General features: G+C 31.8%; 1 protein-coding gene across 1 annotated transcript; it reads left to right on the top strand.

Annotated features, from left to right (window-relative positions):
- Positions 1 to 7,353: 7,353 nt before the first annotated feature.
- Positions 7,354 to 24,490, top strand: LOC106130700 (muscle segmentation homeobox). The gene is made up of 3 exons (XM_013329601.2): positions 7,354 to 7,994; positions 23,301 to 23,485; positions 24,048 to 24,490. Exons 1-3 carry the CDS (start codon positions 7,418 to 7,420, stop codon positions 24,309 to 24,311), a joined length of 1,026 nt encoding a protein of 341 aa, XP_013185055.1. The 5' UTR covers positions 7,354 to 7,417; the 3' UTR covers positions 24,312 to 24,490.
- Positions 24,491 to 25,199: the final 709 nt, after the last annotated feature.

The raw sequence follows: 25,199 nt of genomic DNA, 5'->3' as shown, positions 1-25,199 counted from the left end.
TAAAAAATCAGTAGTCGATTGATGTCAAATATTGGTTTAGTCACGGCAATTAGTAGGCCGCAGTGGAGGGCTCCGTCAGTCAGTCAATATGTGATGTGGAGGCAAAGAATAATAACCTAAGGCCTTTTACGCACTAAAAGCTGATCGCTAGCTGAGAGTAGCAAGTGACGTAAGAAGTTCGTTATAAGCATATACTTGTTGGTAGAAAATTTGTAACTAAGTATGTTAAAAAAGAAAATAAACTTGAAGAAGTAGGTATAGACTTTTTGACGGGAATAAAACGTTATATATATTAACACCAAGAATATTAAGGAGGTAGCCATTTTTTTAAATTCTTTTATCGAATAAACAGGATACGAGTTTTTTTATATTGCGACCAAAATTTTTATTGAAGTTATTTCAAATTATTGTTTCAAATCTGGTGTAATATTTATAAGATAGCGTAAGGTAGTGAAGAAAAGATAATAATAAGGTAATATTACGACTTAATGTTTTATGTCGATTTTATGTCAATAATTCTAGGAAGACACATTCTCACTTGGTAAGAAGTTGTCTTAAAATTATAACTTAAGTCAAGTCTCAGTGCTGTGTAGGAGCAAGTCTGTTGCATTCTCACTTTTCTTTATTATTGTCACTATTTAAGGTTAATGTCAGCAGTTGGATAAAATAGCGCTTTTTTACACATCACCAAAATGGCCGACGAAAGAAGCCATTTTATGTTTGAAATTTTAATTGGAAGTATTCGAACGCCAAATGTCTTTGCGGGACTCCGAGGTATCGCAAAAACATTTATCAGAATCGATTAAAATTCCGATTTGGAATCGAACAAATAGGCACTTTTTTGTAGAGCCACGCCTGTGGGATGGAGACAACTTCGCGGCTACCAAAATGGCGGCAAGTCATTGTCACACTTTTTTAATTGAGTTTTGGCAAAGGGACATGGTGATATTAAGTTTGTTTTATGCTTCCTTTGATGCAAAACAGTAATTTATCTGTCACTCTCAGCTCAATTCTATCATTAAGCCATTCAGATTATTGTTTGTTTTAAGTATTGCTTTACGAGATTTTGAGATTCGTCAACTCCCCGGCCAGCGACTAATAAGTCTCGTTGTGCATTGTCACACATTCATATTTTGTTGCACTCGTATTCATATAATTAATGTGTGTATGATAAATCCAAATGTAATTAGTTCTTTAGATAAGGTGCAACATTAGATTAGTTACCATTTTATTATATGGATGATTTTTGTATTGATCCTGGTGTCGCTGTGATGAGTTCGTCGGTAACCGTGATTATCGTCGTAGGTCGTGAATCTATAAAAATCTTTCTGACTTTTACCTACTTCTTACATCATTTAAACCACGGACTACCTTACGGGGTATCCTTAAGTAGCCGTCAACACCAATAATACTGATACGTGTTTAGATACTGTCATATTTTTTTTAGTACCCTTTTTCATCACTCTATTAAAATTTTTATTATACCAAGTATTATTACATTGTGACAACAGTTTTGTTATGTATTTGCAGCACACTCAATGTTAGATATTACAGTAATCTGTGTTTACGTTATTGGTTTTGCATTTACACATACGTGTTATAGATGTAAACTGTACATGATAAATATAATGTAAAACTGTTTGTAAACAAATAAAGAGAGAAAAAAAAAAAAAAAACATTTTTCGTTTATTCGTTATATTTTCTGGTGTCTAAGTACTTATGAGCAATTTTCATTCATTTTGTTTATTTGTGTACAAGGTACATTTTATTCATCATTTTATACTTATTAATTAAATAAATAAGCTAGGCTCATTTAAGTTAGGCAAAAAGAGGAGAAAGAAAAAGCAAAAGGAAAAAAATAAAAACCTCCATATGTGCATGAAAACTAATTGCAGGACTACCATAGAGGTTTTAGAATTTTATAACAACATTTATAGTATTGAGTTCTTAGGCACTTAGGTATGTGATAAATTGCACGTAACATTTAAGAATTGAGAAACTTGTTCATGTTCACTAATTGAGTAGGTATTTCGAAACGATGGATCAGTTTTGTATCAAACCAAAAGATAGATAGATAAAAAACTTAAAAAGTCGGTGAAAGTGCATAAACACACATCCTAATTATAGAATACATCGCACTTATTATACGTCAGATAATGGCAAGGATATCATTAAAGTCCTTACAAATATGCGTTTTATTAATGATTTAATGTTGTAAAAGTATCAATAACACATTCCTGAAACGCCGGCGCACACCTGCGGCCGATTAACACGAATGTCAAAATAGAATTCTGAACTAAAATATTTCCTTCCCAGGGCAAACTAACCAGAAGCCATGGGGCAAATAATAAAAAGACTTTATTAAAATAAATTTATCTTTATTCCATTATACCAAGATTCAAAATAGAGTTGAATTTAAATTTAGAATGTCGAACATAAGTTTGAATTTAGAAATCAACTTAATTGCTAGTGAAGTACGCATGTATCGTCTATGATATCGATAATGAAGGAAGAGATCCCATCTGTGCGATATCGTATATCCCATAGATATGCCGCTCTAATGGTATAATTATGTTGATTGGTCCAATGCTTTGATTTCCGTAGCGTGTTTATACAAATGTGGTAAGTCGAATACAGTAGCATCTTAATGTTGGATGTCTTAATAGAAATCATCTGATTAGAAAATAATATGCAAATAGCCACACACTATAAGTAGTGGGTAGAATTGCCTTCTTTTGCTTATAGTAGGTATATTATGTATGTAGTTACAGGAAGAGTGATTTTTAATAGTTCTTATTCTGATTCGTTTTAGTGTTGTATGATTTTGGAATAACTAATAGATATAACTTAGCATGTTATTACGTGTCTGGACCGGGTATATGCTTTGGTATTTATTTCAAATAATAAATCAAGAAAGCTAGCTAGCTAAGCTAATAGTAACGGAAAAAAAAACTATCGACGCTTTCGCAGCCTTGTCTAATAGCGACCGGAGCAGATCCTCCATAGACAATTTGTTTCATCTAACGAGCGTCAAGTTGCTCACATAAATCATTTTTTCAAACAAAAAAAAAAAATTGAAACTGCTAATTGACGTTTTCCTAGTTGCATTAGTATGAACTCTCTTATAATGATGTCGGGATGGTATTTCATTTTTTATATGACTGATCTGAAGTTAATAGCATATACGTTATCACGTCTCTATTACTTACTGGGTAGCCAGAGCCAACGGTCTCGTAAATACTGAAAGTCCACGTTAGCTGTCAAATAGTGACAGGTTGCTAGCCCGTCGCCTAAAAAAAGAATCCCAAGTTTATAAGCCTATCCCTTAGTCGCCTTTTACAACATCCATGGGAACGAAATTGAGTGGTCCAATTTTTTTTTTTGCCTGGAACCACACGGCACAAAAATAATAATCACGTTCATAACCCTTCCGGGGCAGACAGACCCGACAATCTTGAAAAGATTGGCAGGCCACGTTCAGCTTTATGACTTAATGATAGAATTGAGATTCCAATAGATAACAGGCCTATCGCCTGAAGTAAGAATCCCAAGTTTAAAATATTGTTTAAAGTTTATATGATAAAAAAATCACAAGAGATTTTAACGTCAAAGAGGGCAATCGATTTGAATGGAAATCAAAATTAAGCCTGAACCAAATTAGTCTTTTCTGGGCAAATAAATTTCTGGAAAACTCTGTTAGCTTTTTATTTATATTTGAAACTAGCTTTATCATTATTTCGCTCCCATGGGAATTGTCCTTAATTTATTAGATATGCCTACGTGTCTCCTCAATTACCTTAGGTAGTTATATATTTTTACTAAAAATCAATTATGTTAGATTTTGATAGATTTTTACAATAAAAAATACAAATTTTCGCTATTTTATAATAAATACGAAAATTAAAAAAAAATGAAAAAAGAAAGAACTCCTTTGCCTATGCTATATAGCAAAAATATAAATAGGTACGACACCTACGTTACTCGAGCCGAGTGTCATACAGTAGTCAGATTTATGACTCCATTAGTGTGTGCCATAATTTAAGGCGGCATTTTTTATAAACAAATGATTGTGGCGATGGCTTTATGTGTCTTTATATTAATAGATATAAATTATGTCTCTTATTAAATTTTTATAGCCTTATTAATTTTGTATTTTGTCACAATTTTAGTTATATAATTAAGCTTTAACCTTTTTTTATTTAAAAATACTTTTTTAAATTAGGTAAATATACCTGCAAAGATACAGGATTGCCAAAACTTTACAAACAGGATTTTGTACCCTCGAGGAAAACATTAGTGCCTACTCCTAAAAGTAGGTATTGATTAAAAATTATGTGAATACATACATATAATTGCGTCTATATCCCTTGCGGGGTAGACAGAGCCAACAGTCTTGAAAAGACTGATGGCCACGTTTAGCTATTTGGCTTTAAGCTAGAATTGAGATTCAAATAGTGACAGGTTGCTAGCCTATCGCCTAAAAGAAGAATCCCAAGTTTATAATTATAATATATCATAGCTATAGTTTATATTATATGTATAATGTGAATAATTTTAATTGTAGCTTTTTTGAAAACAAAAAGATTTTGGCTACCCCATAATTTTTTCTATGACTTAACACTTAAATGCATTATGCTTCCGGTGCTCAAATATGCAACTAAATCATAATTTTGGATTTTCTGAATATTTTTGTGGCCATATTTATGGCACAGGGCACATTCCGCATCATTTGTGGGCCAAACTGAATTCTCGCCGACACGTGATCATTTTGACTCATTAGTCGCTTAAAATTCAACTAATTGGCGTTTTTTTTGTTATACTTAACTATTAGCCGGTTCTTGGCTGTGAATAGATTTTGAATAAATAAATAAATCAACTTGAAGTTCTTGTTCTAGACGATGGGCTAGCAACATGTCAATAATTAAATCTCAATTTTTACTACGCTTTTTATTATTATGCCATGCACCCGAACGGGCATTATTAGTCTTTGCGAGACTGTTGGGTCTATCTACCCCGTTAAGGATAAACTGATTATTTTTACTAACGTAAGTTTGTTTTATTATTTTAATTATTCAATATAATTTAATTTTATTTGGATAAGACAGTAGTTACCAGATCAGCATTACATTTAATCAATGAGTTAGTTATTAATCGTCCGAAATCTAACCATCGCTCATTTAATATAGGAAACCAAACACCAGTAAATCCCTACACCAATATTTATAATCATACGAGATAAATGAATTTCATCCTAAAGATAACGGACTAAGGTCTAAAGCAGATGAATAAGAATATTGCAAGAAACTCTATTTTTCTTCTCACCCTAAGTAATTAAGAGACATCCCTGTGGCATACAAAATGCCTATTTATATGGAACTATCCGTTAGAAAGAGAAAGCAAATGTGTACATTTGTAGGTATGTGGTAGTGATATCAATTCAGAATTTCATTTCTAGAATTGAGTTTAAAAATTAATAATTCTCCTTTTTAAGATAAATGATCTATATATATAAAAGAAAGTCGTGTTAGTTACACCACTTATAACTCAAGAACGGCAGAACAGATTTGGCTGAAAAATGGTAGGGAGGTAGCTTAGAGCCAGGAGACGGACATAGGATACTTTTTATCCCGTTCGACAGCGTTCCCGTGTGACTTGACATGAAACGTCAGTCACTATAAAACGTGGTATAACAAAAAAGAATCAGACTTGTAATAACAAAACGCAAATGACAGCTATGTAATTGACGTAAATTCAAATAAATCCTACTAATATTATAGATGCGAAAGTTTGTGAGTATGTCAGTATGGATGTTTGTTACTCTTTCACGCAAAAACTACTGAACCGATTATGATGAAATTTGATATGTAGGTAGCTGAAGACCCAGAATAATATATAAGCTACTTTTTATCCCGGAGTTCCCGTGGGATTGATAGGGTTTCCATGCGGACGAAGTCGCGGGCGGCCTCTAGTACTTAATGAAAATCATTGTGACTTTTTTTTCTATTTAACTCTTTTTAGATGTTGTAGCCTAAAAGTAATGAAACTAAGTAGGAATTTTATTTATTGATTAATTAAAGTTTATAGGATTAGATTTATAAGTAAGTCTTTTAAATTACAAACCCATATTTTTTTTATTAAAGTAGATATTAATTAAATTTTATAATAATATTAAAAAATATAGATTATATTATTTTATTTTTCTTAGTATTATTGGAGCTGATGTAAGTATAGTATGGTCACCCCACCACACGTGTGAAAAGGACGGAATAACTCGTGGTAATAGACATCACCCTCGTGCTTATGATATTAGGGGAGTAGCCCTTCTATTAGGGTATTTATGGAAGAAACTGCCTGTGAAGTGATACGATGTTTAATTTAAAGAGTACTGGTTAAACATGATTTGATTTATTGACACTTTATTTAAGGAGAATGGGTTCTCCTTGGAAAAAAGCTCCTTAATTGTTTGAAGAAGATAGAGGTAGCATAGGTAGATTCAACGATAAGTACCTACTTAATAGGAAAAAAAGACTTGTAATATTTTTTATTTAGGTATATGAAACCTTTTGCCAAATCAAATAAATATTTTAATATGTAGAGATTGATAAAAAAAATAAGCAAAGAATTGAGAGACATAAATAAGGATCTAAACCCGATTAAAAAAGTATCACAATAAAACTTAATACTTTTTTTTTAATTTGTCAAATTTATCAAACATGTCATTGATTACATAACATCATTCACAATAAAGATAAAAACAAAATATAATAAATGAATAATTATGTCTAATTATGATTTATTTATAAGTAAACATTAAACAAAGTCTTATCGCACGTACACCAATAGCGCGCAAAAAGCAATCTCCAATAGCAACGTTAACAACGTTAACGTAAATAACTAATCGTCTTATAAATAATTGCCAAAACTGTCACACTAAATCAGACAACACTAATTTGAAACGGATCCGCAAACAGAACTCCAGCCGACACTAAGCTCATAAAGGGACTCGAGAATCGCTCAAAAGGATTTAACAAGCGGTATTCACGAGTGCTCATTATATTTTTATACTTTATACCTCGGTGGCGGACATAAACTGCGCGATCAAAACGCGAGAACCCCTACAAAAGGTAATTATGTTTTGATTCCTACAGAAAAAAATCGAGTATCACAAAGGAGACTAACGAGATAAGAGCGTGCTAAATCGCTCTCCCCTGGTTCCCCGCGCGGATCAATTCGGGACAAAACGGTCGATTGGTGGAGCAGGACGGCCTCTGAGAAGGCGGTTCGTGCCGCGGAACGCCCCTCGCAGCGAGCGCGGGTCTCCTACGCGGCTCGCCCGCCAGTCCACCTCCGGCTGCGCTCGCATGCGTACACGACCCATCGCAAGTGAACTGTGCTAAATGGAACTGCTCAACATTCAATGTTAAGGAAACCAAGCTACGAGGACACAGAAGTGAACATGGCGATACAGAGTGTTTCGAGGTACCCCAGCAGCCCGGCGGAAGCCACGGAACCACCGAAAACATCCAGGATTAGTTTCAGCGTGGCTTCGATTTTAGCAGACACGAAAGCTAACCAAGCGGATGAGACTGCAGAAATGATAAGGCATCATAGAACAATACCTGAGTCCCCGCTAAGACAATCACCCTCAGCTCAACCTGAATTGCCCGGTGGAAAATCTGTTTCCCCTAGGCCTTTATCTCAAACACCGCCGTTAAATTTAAACGCATCGGCGACTGTAACATCATCAGATGATGAATATGAAGATTCGGTCAACCAAGAAGATTCAATAGTCGATGTAGAAGACTTGCAGAATGGAGGAAATAGTGAAGATGAAGAGAGAAGTGATAAAGGGAGATTAGTTAGACCAACTCCGTTCAGCGCGTTGGCTGCGGCGGCGGCGGCGTACCACGGGCTGGGGTGGCCGGGGCCGCCGTCAGTGGTGCCGTCGTTTGGACCCCTCTTCCAGTCGCATTTCCCTGTAGGACACATAACAGGTTTGTACCTTTGTTTATTTGTCTATTAGTTTGTTTTGAACGCTTATATAAATATCTGTTTAACAAATTTATATTGAATCATCTGAATTTATCTTTAAATTTAAATTATATTTGCTTGTTATATTTTTTTAATAATTGTAGTTAATTATATTATAGAATTATTTTGTATTTATTCGAATACATAAATAATGAACACTGCATTAATATGTATTGTTTTAAAATTGATACATCAAAGTTAATATTAATATTCTATTTTCTTAAATGTGGCGTGTATTCTTGTCAATGTTAGTATTATCTTTTACCCATTATTGTTATTTATATGTTAGTATTAGATATTATTATTAGATCCTAGAGCTTTTGCAAGTGTTTTAAAATAATTATCTAACGTTTTAATGTTTTTAACATTCATTGTACATAATATCCGATAGATCGGAATTTTAAAGGTAGGAATTTTTTTTTTCGAAAGTTTCAACAACTCATATTTGAATTGACTCTATCTAAAATTTACCGCTAACTGTTATTAACTGAGAATCAAGTGGATATAAAAGTACTTCCTTTCCTCGATAATCCATTCTAAGGAGTTTCCCTTCTATCAAATGGTTAATAACAATATATATTATTTAATTGTTTAATACAACAGCTCTTCATGAGAATAAGGAACAAAATAAAAAAAAAATCCTTTTGACAAAAATATTTCACCGGTCTATTAATTAGCTATAGAACTTGGTTCAACTGTTTTCTATTTTATATCTATGTATTAAATATATTTATCGATAAAAATATCAGATAGTTAAATAAAGTAGGTATGTAGGATGTATGAAGGTACCTAGTTATTGTATTTATTTTGCCATTTTATTTAAATAATGAAGAATAATATATTTAATAAACAAAAATATATACCTACCTATATAATTAGGTATAATATTATTATTTTAATGAGAAAATTTTGGTAATTGTAATTTCTATTATAAAAATACAGTTTTTATAATTAATCAATATATTATTTATATAAGACCATTATTCAATTTATTATTCCGAAGTTTTCATTAATTTAAATTATGCGAAATTGAGTTTTATTGAAGTTAAAATTGAATGATATTTTTTGATAGATAACTCTAAAATATATTTAGTTTCGTAGGTAGTATATAGATGGGTATTTTGGAATACAAGATTTAAAACGAATTGTAGGTAAAATATTTTAACAAACAATATATAACATAGTAGTATTCAGCCAAATTTTAATTGTAAGAGTCATTATTTTTCTATGAAGGTGAGTATAATATATTGGTCTTGTTGTTTATGAATCGATTTTTAATTCCAAGATTTAAAAATGCAAGTTGAGTTTAAAAAAAAAGAACAAAACAATGTCGTGTCATCTAAGTGGAATTTTATTTTTAAACCGCTTTTTTTAAGGCGGTGTAGTAGGTACTTACTCAGTGGTTTTATGATGAGTGATGATATTCAAATTAAAAATATCTACCTATGTCAAATTTCTTATGCTTTTAAATAGAATCACTATATTATTGTAAATAATTCCTTTGAAATGTTTTCGCTGAGACGAGACATTTTAGCTTACAAGAATCTTATAAGTATTTTAAATAGACATCAACTCCAAATAGAATCAAAGTGGAAAATGGAAACAAAAACAAGTGGATATATTTCACAAATCCGGGAACCTTGGGAAACAAACGAGCAGACAAAGGCTTAAGCCGTACATAAATATCGGATCTGTCGAAGGGGAAACAATAAGGTTTCAAGATGGCGGGATCAAATATGGCGGACTTTGCATAATGTGCCGAGTGGAGCATTTTCAGCTTTTGATAACCGTTCGAAGTAAAGTTTGGTCCGTTTAAAAAATATTTCCAATTTTATTGAGCTTTGTATAAATTGTTTATTACCTTTTTTCTACTGCTGCACAAAACTTTTATTTTTACAGAGATTCCTTATACATATCTATCTATTTATATTCAAAAGAGGTTTATAAGAACCAATTGCGGTTACGTATCTTATTTGTATCTAATAGTTATTTTCACACTACTGGTGATACATTACCTCTATTATACTTACTATTTATCAATACTCAATATTTAAATAGGTATATGAAATAATAATTGCAGTCTAGATATAGGAACATTACCTACAAGTTGACTTTTTGCCTATTTTATATTTCTGCGTCTAATATCAACAAAATGGGTCTAGTATTTATGTATTGAGTTTATTAATTTCAAATGCAATGATTATTTAATTCCGTTATAAATTAATTTTATAACGGAAATTACAAAATTTTTAAGAAACTGTAGGTATTTTTAATTTTCAATACAAATATTCTTCATTGAGATATCTTTAAAAATAAACAAATCTTGACTATTTAATTTAAAATCTACTCGGAAAATGACAACGAAATTTAATCCAAATATACCGTAAATATACTTTTAATGAATAAATAAATGGACTCTAAATAAATAGCTTTGTACTCGTGAATTCTTGACTGTTTGCATGTAATTATAATCGATATTTTTATAAGAAGAATTTACTTTGCATGAGCTGTAAGTAGGTGTAAATTATATTAACTTACAATTGCGATATTTGATAATAAAATTCTGCTTGTGAACTTATCAGTAATTTTCTTCTTTTATTGGTTTATTGAAATTTAAAAACAATATCTATTTTTTGTTCAATCAATATTTTATAATGCATGCAAATGTTAATCAATCTGCAATCAATGAAATTAATGGTAATCGTTTCTATTGCTTCTGCGTGACAGAGCAAATGTTAGCTAAGTAGGTAATACTCTATGACCGTATAAGTGGGTTGCATTCAGTTGAAGTAATTGATACAATCTGCATCATATTACCAACAATTGTACTAACTGATTAAGCAATAAATTAAAATGTGATTAAGTGGGTAGGTTTATAATAACTAATTATCTAGTTTTATAAGTAGGTATGTTTAAAAAGTTCACAAATTATGTATCTATAAACAGTTTCTTCATAAAAGAAATATTATTTTATCAATTAGAATAATAATTGTATTTTAATTTAATTGATATTAATTATAAGAATTAGGTAATTAATTGAATAAGTACAAATGTCACAATAAATGTTGAGCTAACAACAACAACTCTACAAAATTATATTAGGCGATTAGACTATAAAATTAGGCGATTTTCGGTATACAATAAAAATAAGAATTAAGTATACATTCAAAAAAATCAAATTTTACGTCATAACGTACAGATTATCAAACTCTTAATTCCAGTATTCCGAAAATATTTGTCACAAAGAGTTTCAGATGAACTTTTCAAAGGAGTGATTAATTGCTGAAAAATATGACCGAAACAAACGAGGTCAAAGAGGGTCAAAGTACTCTAATTTTAAAAATTAAACATACCAACCATAAAGTAATTTGCAAGTAAAAAAAGAGGGAAAAACAAGAAAAAGCGCACGGCCACGCAATCAGCGCTCATAACGAGCTGCCGGCACGAAGGTAGGGTTTCAAATAAATTAAAACTTTTTCAGAGCAAGCCTCAGGTTTTTATTGTTTTTAATATCAGCATAACAATTTGTACTTGAGAAACAAAGCTTATGATTTTTAACTATGTAGAGGTATTATGAAGGTTCTTTCATTTTTGCAAGATATTTTGAGTCAATAAGTAATTTGAAAATATTTTAATAATTGCAGATAGGTATTTTAGCGCAGTATTAAAATTAATACTTACCTCCTCATCTGTAAATAATTGTAGCATGAATTATTTTGTTACATTTACCTACATGTTTTCGTCACCATCTCAAATATTATATATCAATTTATTATATTAGAAACACTAATTATCTAGTGAAGCTTCCCACGTCGATCATCGAGCAGTTATTAAAATCCTCGTGATTTTATGGCGTGATTATTTTGATTCCGTAATTGACATAGGTCATAGGTAAATTCTATACAGCCAAAAAAAAAAATACTTTTTGAAGCATTGAAATATATGTATAAACACAGACAAAACAGTTAAAAAAAAGTAGTAGCCGGCGTATTCGTCGCAGGTTGTGTTTGAATGAATACGAAGGTATAAAATGCGCATGCTTTTGTACGAATGAAAAACAACGCCGGGGGAACCAGTTCTCTTATCGGGGCCCACAATGGTCCTGTGGGCTACTGGGTGGATATTGTGTGCGTTAAAGCATAATACGCGTTAATGCCATTATTACCTGTATTTTCCTATTTGTTTACGATCACCCATAATGGTCTATTACGGACGTTAAATTGCTGAATGCTATCGCGTTTCATGTACTCTGTTTTTGATTATCCTATGTGTTTTGATTCATATCAGTAATGGTTGAGACTAGTTTATTGTGATGAAAGCGGTATCAGTACCGATTATTGCTTAGCATTATTGTTGATAATAAACGAATTCCTATCAATAAATAAATATGAACGATAAAATACTTAATTGTTTTTAAAATCATTCTCATTTTGTTTTAAATACTCATTTTCTTATAACACATAGGTAATATATAGTATATTACAGACATAATTAATTAATTTAAGAATATAAGTTTATAGGGACTATATTGCCATATGTACCTAGTTAGGTAAATGTATTCGAAAGCATTGGACATCTTCAAAATTAAATAATCCTAGTACAATTCTAGTTTCCTAGTCTCTGTTATAATGTGAATATAACTTATTAAAGAAATTTAGGTACTTGGTAGGTACTTAATTAAAACTGAGTACCTACATAGATACAAAGTAAAAAATGGGTATTTACGTTTATTGATATAACCGATAAAAATACCGATTTAATTAATTCGCCTAATTAAAGACATGATAGCAATATTTTAACTATATCTTCGTACCTACTTCTAAAAACAATGACTGACGTGAAAATTCCCGCGCAAATTAAATCATTCAACATGGCCGCCTCTTAATCCGCATCATAAAATGGCTACCTGTTAAAATGGCGCATTTCTATTGTTCAATACGCAGATATACATCTTTTAATGAGTGTACTAAGCGTTTTAATTTCACAGTTATTGACTTATAATGCTTTTGGACGCGTCATAAATACGATGTCGATTATAGAGAATATTATTTTATAGTAAGCAGGTTTAGTTGTTATCAGAACTTAATAGAAACACTACGCAATATTATTAGTACGCTGTTAAAGTTTTAGTATTCACGTCACATATGGAAAATTAATTATAGGTATTACTCTGTTTTACTTAAAAGAAATATCATTGCATTGTAGGAATAAACACTTAATTTATAAAATAGAACCATATGCAAAATAAGTATTAAGTAACATAAGTATACCAATTTTTATGAAGTATCTGCATTATGTACGTAAACTACCTACTTGCCTATTAAAAATTAAAAATATGATTGTAAACGATGTAATATTTATTTTGGTTCATAAGTACCTACCTTCATATCTTATAACTCATCTATGTTTGGAACACTTAAATCTGTGCAATATTAGAATAAATAATCCTTTCCCGATCTCAGAAGAATTTCACAGAAGTCAGATGTGTGAGGTAGAGAGACTCCTTCCCATAAAAAGAAGATTTGAAATACGGACTATAATACCCATTGATAAACTATCTACGTGAATAATGAATAAATCTTCCATAAACTGCCAACGCTTCTCGACTCGACACAGACACCAATTAGATTCTAGCGAATTAGTCTAACCGCCTTACTGAGCTAATTAACACTATAATGATATATCGATACCCTAAACCGTACAGTGGAGTGCAAATCCAATGATAAACATATCCATATTTGTCTATCACAGTTACTGGAAGTCCTTATCGAATGCTCTCGTTAGCGCTTGCAACCCGAAACCCCTATTACGGAATAGCAAAAAGTGCGAGTTTATACCTTAATACGCCATAGTAAAAACTATTTTCTCCGAGCAGGAAACCTTAAACTCTTTTTCGTTTAGTACCCGCACGATTGCCTTTCCTAATTGGCTCGCCATCTGTTTTAATTCATTTTGCGATAGTTTTACAAGTATTTTACTTACGCGTGGCTCCGCCTGGCGATCGCTTGGTGTAACGGACCGATTAATCGATTCGTTTGCGTGCGACTCGCCCGATCGAGTGACTCGTATTCGATTGAATTATTCGATTGGTGATTTCGAACAAATCCTTTATAAAGCGGAGTTTTATTACAAATTGTTGCAATCCTGTCTTGTTTTTCCTTAATTTATTCATGTTTGTTTTCATATTACAATCGGTTCAGTAATAAACATTAATTAACAAAACTATACAGCTAATACTGATACCATATCTATGAAATTAAAAAGGCGGCCTTGCTAAAAGTTGAACAAATGATAATTTTAATTGGGCGCATGCACTGTGCGTCATGCTAACTGATGCAAAGTTGTAAATATCAGGCATTGATACTAATTATTTTTGGTGATACCACATGGGAGGTCTTCTCTACGACGTCTAAGCCTAACTCCTTATTACATTCTTATAAGATTCAAAGTGTGACAATTGTATTAGGGCAAAGATAAGTCCAGTAGCGTTTCAAGTGATGCGTGCTGCCATCTTTCAGACGATGACAGTGGACAATAAATCATCAGATAACATCAGAGGCGCAGATTATACGGTACTGAGTTCCCCATCAGGCCATCCGTGCTTCCTGCACGGGCAAATTAGTAAAACATTCACAAACAATGTGTTGCTGATGAAAAATTAAACGATCTCCTTATTCCAATGCCATAAAGTAGAAATTCGCATGACACGTGATGAGGGCAACAATTTATGAAAGATCGCGTAAAACACTGAAATGTATTTTTAGTGTTTCGCAGAAATGCATAGGCTAAATGTTAACACCGTCTTTGAACGATAGGACAATGGGTTACAGATAAACACAAGTTTTCATTTAACCACTTGAGCAGAGCGCTTTTATCTAGTCACAAATCTTGATAATAATACTAAAAAGCATGTTAAAATAATTCATAATACGAATACTAAATACACAAGAGATAATAATTTCGTCTATTTACAAAAAATTAATAACGAATACAGTAAAATAAAACTGTATAATGAAAAAGAATTATGTGTAATTTATTTTGTCCTAATGTGTAAGGTTGTCCTCGACCTTAGGTTGACCAATTAGGCACAGCCATTAAAATGTTGCCAGAGTTCGTTCAGCAAACGCATTCTTCCACGAAAAGAAATCATTTTGGCGAAAAGGCCGCGATTTTATTAGCTTTTATTCGTCAATTTGCAAGCGACAAACGCGGTAGCCCTTTTTGAAAGTGAATCCGATATGCCAATGTAATTTACCTTTAGTTTTTATAGGATTTATATGTAAATATGCACACATTATTAAACTTATTAAACTACTTAATTATTAACTCTTTTTGGTCTTTAGAAAACCACATGGTACTGCTCAAAACTAACAAAAGAGACATGCTACAACTATACTTACAGACTTGAAAAAATTTTAAGTTTATGATAGTTATACCTACCTGTCACGTTAATTGAAGAAAACATATATGCAACAAAAATCTACCTACCTGAAATGTATTAAGGTAAACATGTACCTACATACTTTAAGAAAATAATAAAGTATTGATAGCTTTTAGTTATTACTATAACTGTAACAATGGGTACAGCCGATACAATCTTAAATCAATTGACATTTAGACACGAGTGTCATTAACTACATTTGAATTCACAATAAAACCGAGTACTTAAATCAAATCAATTATATGACAGAATGCTATAAAATATTTTATGAATGAAAACATATTAAAACAATTTTATGAACCTAATGACGGAGATAATGAACTTGATTTAAATTTTATTCGAAAAGACAAGATAAGTATCACATATAAAAATGTAGGTTTATGAGAATCGCTCCTGATTTTTTAGATGTTAATAAAACGAATGCTCGCTACTGTTTCAATGAAACATTTAATTAAGCTTCCATTAAACCATTACCATATAATATCTTATTAATTATAAAGACAGATTAAGGACATTAGATAAGTAACTACCAAAAAAAATTTTAACAACGGAAATTATTAGAATTACAGGTGTGGATTTCTTTTAAAAGCTTAAAACACATATCGTGTAAGTATATACCTAATACCTTCAATGTATAAAAAATATGATAGTACGGTCTTCAAAGTTTTGATCAAGTAACAAAGACTATGCCATTTTATCTCAAATTATTTTATCATCATTCAATAGTAAATTTGTATTGCTCTGTTACTTATACAGAGCTTTCATTAATAGCTACAAGTAGATAATTGCTTTTTATAAACGAATGCATCTAATTTGTCGGGTTAAACAACTTAAGCTTCGTACACCCCATATCATCAAGACGTATAATGCTATGCGAATTTTGATTAAAGACCCATTGCCTCTTAATTTAAAAATCCGTTTGTTTGAAAAAAGAAAGAAACAATAAAGAATAATTAATTTTCAACGTCGTGAAATTAAATTTCGGTCGGGTTCAATTAATGATCAAGTGTGCCGAATTAGACAATTTGTCATCCGAATCGTTTTGTTGTAACAAAACAAAAAAAATAATGAAAAACATTGGACCTTCGTGGAACTATTCAATCTCTTTTTAATATTTAGAAAACCGTCGCAATAAATTCGCGAGCCCCTATTATAATAAATTATGCGATCAATTTATATAATTTTCGCTAATTCCTTCAATATATTTTAGTGTTGAAATATTTATGTGTTTTCAAATCGGTGTCCGGTTACGGCTTGTGGGAATGCCGGTTAGATGTTTCGTTTTGTATCGTTATTCATTGTCCATTTTTTATTTTTCTTTATTAAAATTATATCTTTGTCTGATACCCGCAACTTGCTCTTATGAAAATTTTACCTATGTTACCTCTGTCCCGACTGGACACTTCTATTTAAAGTTCATAAAAACAGATTGGTTTTAACCCCTGAAGGTGTAGCCAAGGAGTATATAACCATTTGAGTGTAGCCGTGAAATTATAACATGTGTTATATTTCGGATTTATAAGTATACCTACTTACTAGCCTAGCCTAGTATAATTAAATGCCGTTCACTAGCAGATTTTGAATGTATACCTAACAGTTTTATAAAGAAGTCCTACCTATACTAGCAGGATCTACATAACTAAATCTATAACTAAGTAAGAACCAGCCTTAATTAAATCATTAAAAGCTGGTAGATCCTATTAATAGCGTTTATCGAATGCCTGTTGCAATGAGAATTCCTCATTTATTATCCCATACAAAGACAGGCGTCGTTACTGCGCCGGCGTGGGTGAGCGACGTCCCGCTGAGCGGCGCATGCGCGATATGTTCATTTGTTCATTTATTAATACCATATACAATGTTCCGGCTATTATATAGACCATCGGTGGTCTGGTTCAGGTGTGCGACTTAAAAATTAAAATGCTGCCCATTCTAAGGTGTAAGGTTCGAATTCTGTCGCGACCAACCAAATGACTGCTTTTCTGAGTTACGTATAATAAATAATTGCTCACTAATGTGCTTTCAGCGTGAAAAATCTTGACGAAACCTGCACAGCTAATTGTGTAGTGTAACCATGATTTAAGCTGAGTTAGATACTCCTGCTGAGTTAGATGCTGCTGCTGCAAACTATCTCACTCTAGAATCGTGTTCATAGCGAACCTCGGGCTCTTCTTCAGGGAGACAACACAACTGGGACTAACGCCGAAAGAATGATGGTGATATGGTAACCATTTACAATTTGCAGACCTCCTTTACGGCCATACTATACTTAAAAAGAGAAAAGATATGTGTGTATTTGCTCAAAAATTATTATTTGATATTTAGCACAGCCACGAATATAACCTTAAGAATTGAAATAAAAAAAAAACATAATTTTGTATTCGTAAATAACAATGCCAATCTTCGATACCAAGATATGTAAATTGCGATTCGATTGCATTCAGTCCATATAAGACAAGAGTTTGTTTCATAGAATTACATTTCCAATGCAATATGTACATAATTAGTCACAACCAATTGACCCCGCTAATACATTGCATTCAATATATTTACAATGTTGCATGACTTGTACAAATAAATGTGACCCATCTATTTTACATACCTACCTCTACATGCTAAGTAAAATGTTAAAACAAAATGTGCATTGCACACATCGAAAAAGAGAATACATTTGTATTTTTGTTTCTTTATCATTCTACTTTTGACAAAGAAAAGTACTAGACTGACAAAACCTGAGTAACCTTACTATTATTTTTTCCGGAAATTCCAAACATGGCTAAAAGAGGAACACAAAAATTTACCTGCATAAACTTATTTACCTATTTAAAATGCACCATCTTGTAACTAGATACCTACATATATTATTATAATAGTATAATAGTTGGTGTATTTTTTACACTAATGATATAAACTTATCCAATAGGGACTATTTATAAATGAAGATAAATCGTAGAAGAGTTAATTAAGTTTTAAATCGACTAATTGAGTATTTTAATTTCAAAATCCCCATAACTCATCCATACCAGTCTGTTATGTAATTGACTTTATTAATTAATAGTGTGAGAATACAAGTCAATTGTGAAACCAATAGCCATAATTTTAATGTGTTTTTAAATTGGTCATTATATTAATTGCTTGGGTCCTCATCGATGTTATTTTTTAATTTTTGTTTTCACATCGTAATTATGACAAATACGGATTATTAAAATTAATTAATGTTCCTGTTACAAATGTTTTTTTCAAACGGTTAAAATTATAATTACAATTGAACTTACATATTAATTTTGTATAAAAAGAAAACATAGAAAATTTTGTAATTTGAGGAATCTTTTTTACAGTAACAGAAGTTTTTCAGCACCATATACCTACGTTAATTAGTAACAGTGAATTAACATATGCCTAAAAAGTCCTTTAAATTTTGAAACAGACATAAAACCCCCGAGCAATGTTTATATTGGTAACACACGTTAATTTTTTTCAGGTTAAATAAAATCTCAAAGTACCTAATAGTCAAAACAATTTACTGAATGGATTCTAAGTGAGCTATTTCTTGATAAATACCAATCCGAATAGCGAGCGGGGCTGAAACTATCGCTGCAGGAGTACAGTCGGCAACAAGAGTCATGCTCCTAATTATAGAAGCATTCCCAATCAATTACCGCTCTAAAACAAGACGCTTGCAACTTCATTTGCGTACGGTACCGTCAGCAGAGAACGTCCAATTAAAATTGCTGATTAAAGCGCGATATTAATTTGTATTCTTTATTCGTACATAGCAGCAAGAGGGAATTGAATTGGAAAGTTTATTAAAAATTAAAATTAATAAATCAATATATAGGGAATAAATTTAATATATATTTATCTTCTTTCTTCTTAAGTAGGTATGTATCTTATAGAAAAACTATATTTCTTGTTTTTTTAACATAAATAATTAATATTAATTTTAACAATTATTCCATTTGTTTACACTGTATATGGGATTTTTGATGTTCAAATATACAAGGAAAATTTTTAGCATAATTAAAATTGTTGTTTTAATTACTACATACTAGTCGATGCTGAGATATAAATATGTATGAACTATTAACATACTTCACCTATTTCGGTTTATGATTGGTGATGTAAGTAATTTAATTACTCAGCAAATATTAGGTATGTTTGAAGTTATGAAGAATCGTTATTGTCGTGTTACTAAAAAAAATGTGATTCTACAATGACAACATACATATAATCACGTCTCTATCTCTTGCGGGATAGACAGAGCCAACAGACTTGAAAATATTGATAGACCTCGGTCAGCTGTTTGCTGTTGCTTAGTGATAGAGTTGAGATTCGAATAGTGACAGATTGCTAGCCCATCGCCTAAAAGACAAATCCTAAGTTTATAAGCCTATCCCTTAGTCGCCTTCTACGACATCCATGGCAACGAGATGGAGTGGACCTATTCTTTTTTTATTGGTGCCGGTATTACCGGATTGGTGGTATTATGAAATGTCTTTAACATAAAATATTAAAATTACTTATAATATAAATACGTTGTTTGTTTTTAGTCTTAATTTTTGGTGTAAAGCAAAATATACTTATTTTTGTGACATTATTTTAAAGAATATAAATCACAATAAGAACGGAAAAACATTACATAAGATTCTCGTTGCAACGGAAGTAAACGTTTTAAATACTGTCAAATTCATGCTAAAATCAATGTAGATGTTAAACGAATAGAGCTGGCAGCCGGCCAATATGCTAATGTCCCATTGAATATGCTATTTGTAACTAGCGCTCTCATGCTCTTTATAGATCATCGGGAGGCCACGAAAGACGCGTTTGGTATGACAGAAATGATTTGTTAATTGGGCAAACGTTTTATAGTGCATTATTTTAAATATAACTGTAAAACATTACAAACTAACAGTTTCCTAGGAAGATGTAAAGGGATCCCCCTTGGCTTATTGAGACTTGCCTTACGGATATCGTGTAAAAAATATACCTAAAAATATATATATATATATATATATACTTATAAAACTTTTACCCTTTACCTGACAGCCAGAGCCACTTGTCACAATACTCACAGGTCATGTTTAGTTGAATAACTATTAGTTAAATGATGTTTTAAGAATAAAGCTTTTAGATGTTCATATTTTTTTGTTTACCTTTAAAAAACCTGTCCGATTAACATCTCCATTATCTAACCCTTTTCAAATGATCTTTCTATAATAAATATAGTAGTAGATTTTATACCTCTTCCGCGTTTTCTATGCCCCAAAATTACGAGAAGCGATTGAGTTAACTGATGAATGGCAGCATATACTAACAGACATTCGTTTGATCGTGAGATAAATATTGCGGGCCGCGGAATCCGGGAAGAACTGTTAATGGGCGGGAGATCACTTCTTTACGTTTAAACGTCAATGAACATTTTTTATGGCCCATATATCATTCGGCGACTATTCATTTTAACGTTTTGTTTTATCCTTTACTTTGAAGTGGTTAGGGGTTTAGGTTTTAAGCTCAGCGATTATTATTTGAAGCAGCATTGTAGTTACTAGGCGGGTTTGACAGTTATTATAAAAATATAATAATCATTATCACCTCTCATGACACACATTATAATTATTTAAATCGTTATTATTTACGTATAAAAATAACTTGTCATAAGCAAATGTGTATTCTGTTATTATGAATTTCTCGAAGACCATAATGTATTAACTATACATACGCAGTATCAAATGAGAGACAGTTGTATATTTTCGGTTCAAGCGGCAAAGAGTCCCGCCTCACTTGTACCGACAACAAAAACGTCAAGTATACAGCGAACGTTTAAAATATTGGAATGAATGACATACCACGCCTCGCACGATTAATGGTACAGCTCGCACAAAAAGCAAACACGCTCATTAATATATCAGCTGTCTTTTTAGCAGTGCAGTGAAACATTAGGTACCGACGACAAAAACACCAATTCAATAAAAATAAACGTTCCACTTTTCATAATTCATTCCCTCCGCGTTCTTTTTTTGAACATTTAAACGATGATGTTCGACAATGGAAAATGTACTCGGACGAGTTAAAATGACTCGTATTTCACTCGTCGCTCACAAAGTCACAACATGGACATAATTCAACCGTCTAACATCTGCAGTCAATATCTCTTTAGACAATTAACGAGAAAATAAGAGCAGACAGCCCCTCATAAGTATTTTTAAAATGGTAATTTAGCTTCTGAATGTAAGGTCGAAGTTACACTATACAGCGTAAGTATTATTACATCTGTAACATTATACTTTTTACGACTTTTAACAGTATGAACCTGCTTTATTAACTATTTACAGACAACGACTTTGTTCTCTCAGCTCTATTTTAGGTAAAGCAGTGTGTTCTCGCTTTATTTTATTTCTGTTCGTCGGTACTTGCTTTGACGTCCGCTAAACACGACATTAATACACTTTGGTTTTTTTCATCTGTCACATATTTCACTTTTTTTTTTACTTTTTTGTGTGCCATTAGCTATTAAGCGAGCGCCACGTCGTATGACACTGGGATTAATACGAAGGCATTTTAAACGCCAGATACTAATGTCTAATATTTCAATGCAAATTGAATCTATTCAACAAAATACGCTAGAGGTAGTATAATGAAATAATATGATATAATTCTGGTGAGTTATGATAATAATATGAAACAACATAAATTGTCGGAACCTTTTGATGTTTAAATTGCAATTTATAATACAGACATCAGTGTTTAATAGATCAATATGCATAATTCTTATCAAAATGCTAATTATATTTGAATTTAATTTGATTAATGTAACAGAAACAGAATTTATCTTGGAAACTTTCTCAGACACGTGTGTGACTGTTTGTCAGCCTGTCTGTCATCTCTCGAAATCATTAATTAGTGCTTAAATAGCAATTAGTTGATAGTTAATTTAACTAGGTTACAGACCATAAAAATGGGCTATTTAATTTACTTAACAAAATTAGTAATTAATTTGTCTGTCATACAGATGAACATCTTTTATAGCTTCGTCTATAAATTAGTGTGTAACAAATAACAGTAGTAAAAAAACAGTTTCAAATTATCTTTCGGTAGTAAATTTAATGACGACTATCAGAGAATAGAGAAAGTAGAATGGAAAAACATAAAGAGTTTTAAGAAGCAAGTGATAAATGCTGAGTAAACAATTCGAGTTTCCAAAGATTGCAAAATTAATCTTACCATTTCAATGTTTAAGGAACTTGGCAAATAAGCGTGGGCGAGGCGTGTCATTTTTTCCTATCAAACTACCAATTTGCGTACTAATACTCTTGTTTGAACTAAACACGTTGGAAATCACATCTTTATAGATTTTATCTGGACTGGGTCGACATTTTTTCGTTATTTTGTTGGGTTTTATTACGCGATTTATTAATCCTTTGAAGGAATGGCGCGCATTCCGTCTCGGCTGCCTTTGTTATTGAGCTGTTTACAATGTTCGAGTCACATTTTAAAGACCTAGGTTTATTGTGCGGAGTGGAATTACTAAACCAATACTCTTACTACATTTGCATGATCAATTCTTTTCAATATAATAAGAAATTGAAGTACCTAAATAAAAGAAATTTAAGAATTAAGACATTCGGAAAATTCAATTTTATAGATAGTGTTGTATGTTTTGAATTTTTAGATACAAACTTAATTTTTATTGACCATTTAATCTGTTTCTACCTAAAACGACCCCGCTTTTTAATTCAAATATCCAAATTTGAATTTAAAAAAACTGGTAAATTTTAATAAACCACCTGATTTAAAACAAATAAATATTTTTTCCTTTTTTGTTTGACAGATGCAAATGGTGAGCCACCAAAACTGAAGTGCAACCTTCGCAAACATAAGCCCAACAGGAAACCAAGGACTCCTTTCACCGCTCAGCAGCTCAGAGCCTTGGAGAGCAAGTTCGTGGACAAACAGTACCTGAGCATAGCCGAGCGAGCGGAGTTCTCATCATCCCTTGGCCTGTCAGAAACTCAGGTAGGTTTCGCTTTCCTCACTTAATCGGAGTAAACAAAGAGATTAGTTACATAAATATTCCAGATTTTTTACTGCCTCTTAGTCTGGGCATCGTTACATGTTTTAAAACTTTTATTGCATAGTTATTATAATTAAGGCTCAATTTTGTAATATGATGTGTATTTATTAACATCTATTTTGAAGTGATTACATCACTATACGTTGATATCACATTACAAACAGCACAAGATAGCGGATCCATAAGCTTATTGACGTAGGACAGTATAAATTAAACACTTATTAATAATGCACCAGACTATAGCTTACCTATGAATTTTGTGAAATGGTCTTTACCATTGCAAAAAAATCATAATGTTTATAATGTTGCATTAGTATATGCTGTTCTGGACATACATTAAAAATAAAGAACATCGTTTTATCTCCATGCAGAGCATAGCTTAAGGGAAATAGGCACTGGTTACTATATTTTGCAGATATTTTTACGCTCTGAAAACCCCTAATATTAGGGACAAAGACGAAGTATTTATGTGTCAGTGTAACGTTTAGTTTTACTTGTCCACAGGTCAAAATTTGGTTCCAAAACCGGCGAGCGAAAGCGAAACGAGTACAAGAGGCGGAGATCGAGAAACTCAAAATGGCGCAATTTTCCCGTCACCCCCACCACTTGTATCCGCACCACGCGCTGCAGCAATACTTCCACCCTCACCCCCTGATGGGGGCCGCGCGGCCATTGCCGCCAATGGGATTACCGCCACCACATTTATCCATGGTACAAACACCTGTATCTGGCTCCCCTTCACCAAGCACTCAAACCAATCAACAATGAGACAGTTGAATTTTGAATTTAGAAAACGTTCTAATGATTCGAACTCACGAAAATATATAAATTTGTATTTTTCTCCGATATTTTTTTTGTCGCCAGTATTATTGCTGGCAAAAATAAATAAAATTGTAAATTATTTGTAAATATATCTACATGATTAGGATGTAAGAATTAATTTTAGGATATTGCACATCATAAATTTTTTATTTAATTTTTGAGTGTTTGTTTATTTTGACAGGTAACATTTTACCTTAAATTTACCAAATTAACAGTGTTTATTGTCACAGAAGTACAATTGACTTATTTAATTTTAAATATTGTAAATTAATTTTGTATAAAGCGAGTCTTATGTGTACATCGTTATTTCTACTTAAGTGGTTAAATATATTTCTTACATACTGATATAATGGTTTTATTACCTTGTAGTATAATAATATAATCCTGCGATGATAGCTTACAGCACCTATTAGTACAAAATGTTGATGATCATAATATATTAAACATAACGACTATTAATAGAATTCAATGTATTGTAGAATTTTCAAAACTGCTAAACATTTTCAGTTTGTTTTTAATTAATGGGGATAGCTGAGTTGATACAGATGAAAGATTGAAAAATAAACGACTAATTTCTAAGGCATCACGATCACAATGATTAAATTAACAGTAAGAGATGAGAGAGACTTTAGTTTGAAACGACTAAAAACTGAAAACTGTTACTCATACGGTCGGTCGTTAGATTTTAAGCTAACAAAAACACGGCAAGCGGAATAAAAAGTATGTATATTACTTTACCAATGGACTTAATAGTGAGAATGTAAGACCGAATAAAATAAAATGTCACAAGACTTTTTGGAGATGAGATTAATACAAGTTGTCAGTTTGCTCTTC

Source organism: Amyelois transitella, chromosome 23 (assembly GCF_032362555.1).
Source record: "Amyelois transitella isolate CPQ chromosome 23, ilAmyTran1.1, whole genome shotgun sequence".
In the NCBI taxonomy this organism is placed as follows: Eukaryota; Metazoa; Arthropoda; class Insecta; order Lepidoptera; family Pyralidae; genus Amyelois; species Amyelois transitella.
The sequence above is the reverse complement of the archived record's forward strand: the minus strand, read 5'-3'. Positions and strand labels throughout refer to the sequence as shown.

Excerpts from the sequence above, each read along its gene's own strand:
- LOC106130700 (XM_013329601.2), top strand. The coding sequence starts at position 7,418 with ATGTTAAGGAAACCAAGCTACGAGGACACAGAAGTGAACATGGCGATA. Across the intron at positions 7,995-23,300 it reads CCCTGTAGGACACATAACAG|ATGCAAATGGTGAGCCACCA; the intron begins GTTTGTACCTTT and ends TTTGTTTGACAG. Across the intron at positions 23,486-24,047 it reads TTGGCCTGTCAGAAACTCAG|GTCAAAATTTGGTTCCAAAA; the intron begins GTAGGTTTCGCT and ends ACTTGTCCACAG.